Raw genomic sequence first — 8,133 nt, 5'->3', positions numbered from 1 at the left:
GGGAGGGAAGGGATCTGGGTCTTCAGGATTACTGAGCGGCTGAGTAAACCACTCCCGAAGCCTGTCCTTCCTGTGAAATTCCGAGGGGGAGCTAATGAACTTCCTTATTTTTTTTTTAACATCTTTATTGGAGTATAATTGCTTTACAATGGTGTGTTAGTTTCTGCTGTATAACAAAGTGAATCAGCTATATGTGTACATATATCCCCATATCCCCTCCCTCTTGCATCTCCCTCCCACCCTCCCTATCCCACCCCCCTAGGTGGTCACAAAGCACCGAGCTGATCTCCCTGTGCTATGCAGCTGCTTCCCACTAGCTATCTGTTTTACATTTGGTAGTGTATATATGTCCATGCCACTCTCTCACTTTGTCCCAGCTTACCCTTCCCCCTCCCCATGTCCTCAGGTCCATTCTCTACGTCTGAGTCTTTATTCCTGTCCTGCCCCTAGGCTCTTCAGAACCATCTTTTTTTTTTAGATTCCATATATATGTGTTAGCATACGGTATTTGTTTTTCTCTTTCTGAGAATATTTACTTCATTCTGTATGACAGTCTCTAGGTCCATCCACCTCACTACAAATAACTCAGTTTCGTTCACATCTCACTGTGCCATTTCCAGAGCTTTCCACCCAGATTTCTAGCACCTGATCCCTCCTACTGTCTCCACCAAAGGACTTGGTTAAGGTGTCTTGCCAGAGTCCACGCACACAGCACATACCTGAGTGCCTACTCTGTTCACTAAAACCAGATTAATATTTCTACCACAACACTCTTGTCCTGGGCCTAACCTATTCAGAAACTTGCAGTGGCTTCCCCTGACTTTAAGAATGAAGTTCCGGGACTTCCCTGGTGGCGCAGTGGTTAAGAATCCGCCTGCCAGTGCAGGGGACACGGGTTCGAGCCCTGGTCCAGGAAGATCCCACATGCCACAGAGCAACTAAGCCCTTGCGCCATAACTACTGAGCCTGTGCTCTGGAGCCCGCGTGCCACAACTACTGAAGCCCGCGTGCCTAGAGCCCGTGGTCCGCAACAAGAGAAGCCACCGCAATGAAGAGCCCGCGCACCACAACAAAGAGTAGCCCCCGCTAGCCGCAACTAGAGAAAGCCGGCGTGCAGCAACAAAGACCCAACCTGAGTCGATCTGACCTTGTAGTCCCTGCCCCCACTGAACCCTCCACTCTAGGAAGACTCAGGCACCCCCCCTTCTGAACACCCCATGATGCTCCATCTCCGGAGCCTTTCCCTCACATCAAAATCTTTCCAACCTCTCAAGCTGAGGATGGCCATGCCCCTTTCCACCCAGCCATGCAACTGTTTCTTGCTGGGTTTCACTTTTCCACTTTACTCCCCCATAAGCATCATCCGTTATATTCAGGAATTCATATGCTTTTTCCAATATACATAACAAGTATTTTCCTTAACACTGCAGTCCTGGGTTGGCCTGTTGCGTGTGTTTTAATAAGCAATTTTCACTAGGACCGTCTGTATGCTTGTGCAGCCATTCATTAATTCATTCACCGATCACCTACTATGAACCAGTCACTACACTAGATCCTGGGGACATGACCAGGCCCCTGCCCTCTACTAACACACAATCTAAAGGGAAAGACAGTTTGATTGCAATGCTATAGAGGCTATCGTAGAGGAATGGGAGCTTGGTGTGGGGGGCAGTGACTAGCTCTGATTTCCCACTTAGAGAAGAGGGCAAGCACTCCAGGCAGAGGGAACGGTGCTGCAAGGCCTGGAGCAGCAAAAACAACTGGCGATGTCGAGGCACAGTGAGAAAATCCACGTGGCTAGGGTCTAGAGCACAGCCTTCTCAGACTTGAACGGGCACACAGATACCTGTGGGCTTGTTAAGACCAGATTCTGTTTCAGCAGGTCTGGAGTAGGACTGAAGTTCTGCATTTCTAGCCAGCTCCTATGAGTTGCAAGAGCTTACAGGACACTGGCCTGGGAGGACTAAGGCAGTTCCAGGTGGGTATCTTCTGCTTTCATTCAAAAAAGACATGAACACTACTTGTGTAGAGTGAATATCTCCTAGAAAGAAAATAGGAAGTGCTTCACCTTTTTATTCCGTAGTTATAAGGATATACTTCTACGTGGCTTGGGTTCCAGGACAGACCTAATCTTTAGTTTTGGCCTTTATATGTATCTCCTGCATCCCAAACTCCCACCATCGACTAGGAAACCGGTCATAGGGGAGGCGCCTCCCACAGCAACTCGTGCTTCCCACACCCCCCTCACGGCTTCTTCGCCAAGCATGTGAGGAACAGAGCTCCAGAGACCCCACGCTACTAGCCAGTGATAGCGATGTGCACTGTTACCCTTAACCTTCTGACAAGGGGTATCTTGAGTTGATCTATGTTGAGTACAGTAAAGCCTCATTGGTTCAGGCTCTATTAACTTGAAATAGGTGATAATTTGGGTAGTTTATGTTTACTTCTCTAGTCATTTCTTCATAAATAGGACAAAGTTTTATCATGCAGTTGTGATTGTAAGAATGATCAAAGCGTTTAAAAACATTTCAAGTAAACACATGGCTTTAGAAACACCCATTTATATAATCATCCACTTTTTCTTTACGTAATCCACTTTCTTCTGTAATTTGTTCATTTCCTGAAAAGTTCTAATAGACAACACCACTGACTGGCTTCCAGGGCTGTAAACAACAACAGTAATAGTGACAGCAAATATTTATTGAGAGCTATAGATTTTTTTTATACATCTGTAATGTGAAGAATCTGAAACTTTTTTTAAAATTACATTATTGGATTTGGTCAAATTGCATCCATTACAAGAAGGTCCCTGTACTTGTGTACAAAATGGCAAGTCTTGAGCTCTGCTGTGAAGCTCTATTGCAAGGGTTGAGAAGAAAACAGAAGAACACCCTCCCTCAGAGGACCCTAATGCATTCGAAGAGCATCTAGAAAGACAAACTGTGTGGGGAAAAGAAAAACTATTTGCTTATTACAGGTGGCTACATTTTAGCTTAGTTTGTGGCATTTGACTTGGATTTCCCACTACAGCCCGCAATTTTCAGTAAATATAGTTTAAGAATTGAAATTTGAAAAGTAGAAACAAAATGGGAATTTTAAGCCATGTCTACCTATTTGCCAATCTGCATTTCCCCACAAAGGCATTTCTGTGATAGTCCATCATATTAATCTGCAGAATATTTATAGAAAATCTTTGTGAAGTAATTTAATCCTTTAAGATTATCATCACAAATGGTTTACTTGCTTATACGTCCAGGTGCACATGTTAAAATAAGTGAATCCCCTGGGTTTTTCAAGTGGATAAACAAAATACAGAAATAAATTTAAGTGACATCATTCTGGTAAACTACTAAGGTATTTTAACTTTTAATATAACTGTATTGACTTAAACAGTAGAACAGTGTGCTCTTTCTTTATAGATCAATCATTTTTTATAGATGACTTTTCCTTTAGCTATAACATAATCAATTAATTCGTGATGGCCTCCAAACTGGTAAATCAAATGCTCCCATCTAGAAAGAAATCAAACATAAATGTATACAAGTCAAAATTATCACTCTGTCAATAAATGCTAATTTCAAAATACATTCTCTAAAAATTTTTTTACACTTAGTAGTTAACATTTGGGCTTTTTAAAAAATGGTAGAGTACTATGATGATTAGTCTATGAAAAATCCAATATTGTTTAATGATATTAAGTATTTGATCTTAAAATATTTGATTCACATTAGAACAATGACTCTAGATCAGTGCTTCTCAAACTTTAGCATGTATCTTTTTCACCTAGAAGACTTTTTAAGACAGAGATGCTAGGCCCACTCCTGGAGTTTCTGGTTTGGTGGACTGTCCAAGAGGCCTGAGAAGTTGCATTTCCAACAAATTCTCCGAGGATGCCCTTGCTGCTGGGACTGCACTTTGAGAACCACTGTTCTGGACTAGGAGTTGGCAAACTGTGGTGTATGGGCCAAATCTGGCCTGCTGCTTGCTTTTTATTTTTCTTGAGCTAAGATAGTTTTGTTTGGAGTTTTCTAAATTATGACTTAAAATGAAAAACAAAGACAATAATATTCTGTGACATAAAAATTATATAAAATTCAAATTTCAATGTCCATAAATAAAGTGTTATTGGAACAGTAAAAAAAAAATTTGCTTCAGTTAAATGATGCATGAATGGTAACATCAGCATCACTTTCGATAGAGAGAATGGCTTATGACCCTTGAGAGTAGAATTATGGAGCCACTCTCTTCTGTTGAACATGAGGTCCAAGGCCTGGCAGAGGCTTGCTAGGGTCCAGACACCATAGGATTCACAACTTTAAGATTTAGAACAATAAAACTCAACTTGTTACACTGGAGGCCCAGGAGGCAGCAGGCTGTGAGTGAGTAATACGAAACAAGAGGCAGGAAAACTGAAGCAAGGCTTTTGGGATCCAGCAGGAATGAGAAGTCAGAGAGGTAATGAATCAGAACCAGGATGACAAGCCAGAGTTGGGACCTGCGTGGCCCAACACAAGCAGAAAAGGTCAGAACTCAAGAAGAAAAACAAACACAGGCCAGAGGACACTAGTCCAAAGTCCAGGTAAACAGAGCAGAAACCTGGAGATCTTTGAAAGATATAAGATGGATGAAGAGACCAGAAAAGTTGGTCTACCCTGCAGTTTAGGACCTGGAGGGAGACTTTTTGCTTAGAAAAGGGTGACACTGAGAAGACTGGGTAGCTGCTGAGCTTATACAGAACCTGACACTAATAATCAGTGGGAAGGGATTTAAACCAAGTCTCCATATTACAGTGGGCATACAATAAAATGGCTCAGCTGGGAGAACACTCACCTGGATGAATTGATGATAATGAGATCTCCCTGTTTGCCTACTTCCAAAGATCCATGAGTGTGAGATTTTCCCAGGGCATAAGCGGCATTGATGGTGGCAGCGGCCAAGGCCTCGGGCATGGACATTCTCATGTTCACACAGGCCAGATGCATGACCATCGGCTAAGACGGGAAAAGAAAAGCATTGGAGAAAAGCAACAAAACGGCAGCTGCCACCTAGGACATTTCTCAACACAGCACAACAAGTAATGATAGTTAAATGTATAAGTGGAGCTGGCTAAATTAGTATGAGAAAAGTTAAATTTACATTTACACGTAAAGATTCTTATGCTTTGGGAAAGATTCGTTTATTATAGAGATTACTTACCCACCCACCCCCTATATGTATTTAATATTTATTTATTACTTTTCAAGGCCACTTACTGTGTAAGATGAAGCTCACCTCCACATTTACCTACTAAAACTTACTAAACTTCCTTGAGCTTATGCAGTTCTGAGAGGGGAAATAGGTTACTGTAAAACCACAATGCCCAAAGGCTGCATCAAAGCATAGTATCAATAGAACCTTCTCTCTTCTCTCTCAGCCTGGAGGCATTCAAGTGGCACAGAAATATCCAATTACACTGCTGTCGACACTCTTTTCTTGTTTCACAGGAAAATCTTTTCAGATCTTTGAAACATTTTAACAGTTAGTGAAATATTTTTAAATTATTTATATGCTTGGTAGAACTTTCATAGACTATGAAAGGCACATTAAAAATAATTACCATTGAAAAACAGTATGCATTAGGGTTGAAATCGCTGCCCAGAGCGACTATTACCCCTTCATCTAACATTTTCCTGGCTCGAGGTTGCTTCAGTCTAAGGAGAGGGAAAAAAATGATGTCAGTCTCTAGAAGTGGAACTTTTGAAGAACAGATGTTCAGAGTTGAAGCAGACTTAAAGATATCCAACCCCTTCGTGTTCTGGAAGAAGAAACAGAAACTCAAGATTAAGTGATTAGTGGTGGCGTCCAGCAGAACTCCAGGACTCCTGATTTTTATCATCCTGCTTTTGAAATCACTGGGCTATGGCTAACTTTTAAAATTTGGGATTATCATGACAATCTTTATATATATATTCAGAGATTCTTGCAAAGGAAGAAAACTTAAAAATTGTTTTCAAATGTAATAAACTTTTTTTGACTCCCGAATATAAACAATGGGGTTTAAATAATGCTTTTTAAATTAACATTTTGCAATTTTTTGTTCATATCTCTCCCTCTCCTTTTTCTGGGGGGGGAGAGGGGGTCTCAAACATTATTATAGATCCTTTAAATTTCTGAAGGCCCAAGAAACTAATATGTAAAATATTTGTGCTTCTTCCTGGATTGGGTATCTCCCTGACCTCCTTGCAAGCTTTTTAAAGTAACTGCTCTAAGAGGAAGTTCAGAGGCCTATCTGCCTATCACCAGGTTTTACTGGAACAGTTAATTTTCCTGGCAGGTTGGGCTTTCTCAGACAGGTATTCTAAGGGGGCCTGGGCTCATTCTAGGGAGGCATCCTGGAGCTGTTAGAAACTATGCCAGTGTTTGTTCAAGTCTCATAATGTTGGGGAAGGTGGGTGAATAAAATCATTTGTGCTAAGAGCCTGTAGGGTTTTTTTTGTTTTTTTTTTGTTTTTTTTTTTGTGTGGTACGTGGGCCTCTCACTGTTGTGGCCTCTCCCATTGCGGAGCACAGGCTCCGGACGCGCAGGCCCAGCGGCCATGGCTCACGGGCCCAGCTGCTCCGCGGCATGTGGGATCCTCCCAGACCGGGGCGCGAACCCGGTTCCCCTGCATCGGCAGGCGGACGCGCAACCACTGCGCCACCAGGGAAGCCCAGAGCCTGTAGGTTTATAGGCAAGTTTGAGGCTTAGTGGAGAGAGGGGCTCAGAGGAGCCTGAATAAAGTTTGGTCAAGGAGAGACCTCCGCTGGGAAGCCTTCCCAGTCACCTTGCTGGCCCTCATTTCCTCTGGCTTTCCCAGCGCCCCACACGCCTCCATTTTAGAAACAATAGCTATTGTTTCATGACAATGATAGTGGACTGGTACTCAGCCATTATGAACCTGTACTGCCCAGGAGCTGTCTTTAAAAAAATCTCCTGAGGGTAACCCTGACCCCTCCTTTGAGACCCTACTCTAGCCTTAAGTTCAATTTGATTGATCGGTTGGTTGTAAAGTATTGAGACTATTACACCTGCCCCTCTACTGGCAAGTCCAGCAGGGGCTAAGGATCACTGAAAGGATTATTTCTTTTTCTTATAATTTGTCCCAGCACCCAGTCCTGTCTCTGGCTAATTAACATTTTTGATTGAATAAATAAATGATACTGTTATATTCTAGGAGTGTACTAAATATGGCAAAGAATAGAATAACTTTATAGCTGTGCTCAGAATAGGTTCTATTTATGTTTTATACAAAGTCCACCTAAGGCATTCGAGGCTCCCCACAAACTGAGCCCACACTTCTTTCAGGGCCTCCTTTCTCATCCCTGCCCTACCCAATACTGCACTCGAACCACTGGGGTTTTCTATTTGTACATTTCTGAGTCTGCCGTTCTACTTGCCTAGAATATCCACCCCTCCCTGAAATGCATTCATAGTCCCAGGCCTAGCTCACATCTTCCCCACCCATGCTCTTTCCCTGGTCACTCAGCCAGAAGTGATTATCCTTTTCATTACCTCTATAGGTCTTACTGTCTATTCATTTATCATGTTGCATATGCTTAGACTGCAAATTCCATGAAGGACCATGTGTGTCTTATTCACCATTGTGTCTCTAGTACCAGTACAGTGCCTGGTATTAATAGCTGATTGATTATGTTTTGTTAAAGGAATTCTTTAATTTTTTATTATTGTGTTTTCATTGCCTTCAGTTTTATTTTCTCCCCAAAATACAGAGACTTCTTGGCAGCCTCAATGAAAAGAATATGGTATCTAACACATGGAGGTCAATAAAACTTGCCTGGTCATTAATTCAGCCAGGCATTCTAAAACCATCCCATTAGTGAAAACTCTGTGCCAAGTACTAAAGCCCCAGAGTCACCCTTGAGTCATTTCTCACAGTCCACATCTAACCCATCAGAAAATCTTGTTGGCTCCCCCTTAAAACTATATCCAGGGCTTCCCTGGTGGCGCAGTGGTTGAGAGTCTGCCTGCCGATGCAGGGGACATGGGTTCGTGCCCCGGTCCGGGAAGATCCCACATGCCGCGGAGCGGCTGGGCCCGTGAGCCATGGCCGCTGCGCCTGCTCGTCCGGAGCCTGTGCTCCGCAACGGGAGAGG

At 42.8% G+C, this 8,133-nt stretch overlaps 1 protein-coding gene across 1 annotated transcript in view; it reads right to left on the bottom strand.

Moving 5' to 3' along the window:
• Positions 1-2,778: 2,778 nt before the first annotated feature.
• AMDHD1 (amidohydrolase domain containing 1) overlaps positions 2,779-8,133 on the bottom strand; it is an 18,991-nt gene continuing 13,636 nt past the window's right edge. Inside the window, exons 7-9 of the mRNA XM_007125130.3 lie at positions 5,597-5,690; positions 4,831-4,991; positions 2,779-3,512 (exon numbers count right to left, since the gene is read on the bottom strand). Of these exons, the coding sequence (XP_007125192.1) occupies positions 3,425-3,512; positions 4,831-4,991; positions 5,597-5,690 (343 nt within the window). The 3' untranslated portion in view covers positions 2,779-3,424. The remainder of the gene's footprint in view (positions 3,513-4,830; positions 4,992-5,596; positions 5,691-8,133) is intronic.

This window comes from Physeter macrocephalus, chromosome 6 (genome assembly GCF_002837175.3).
Source record: "Physeter macrocephalus isolate SW-GA chromosome 6, ASM283717v5, whole genome shotgun sequence".
Lineage (NCBI taxonomy): Eukaryota > Metazoa > Chordata > Mammalia > Artiodactyla > Physeteridae > Physeter > Physeter macrocephalus.
Note: the sequence above shows the minus strand (reverse complement) of the source record. Positions and strands in the feature narration are given on the sequence as shown.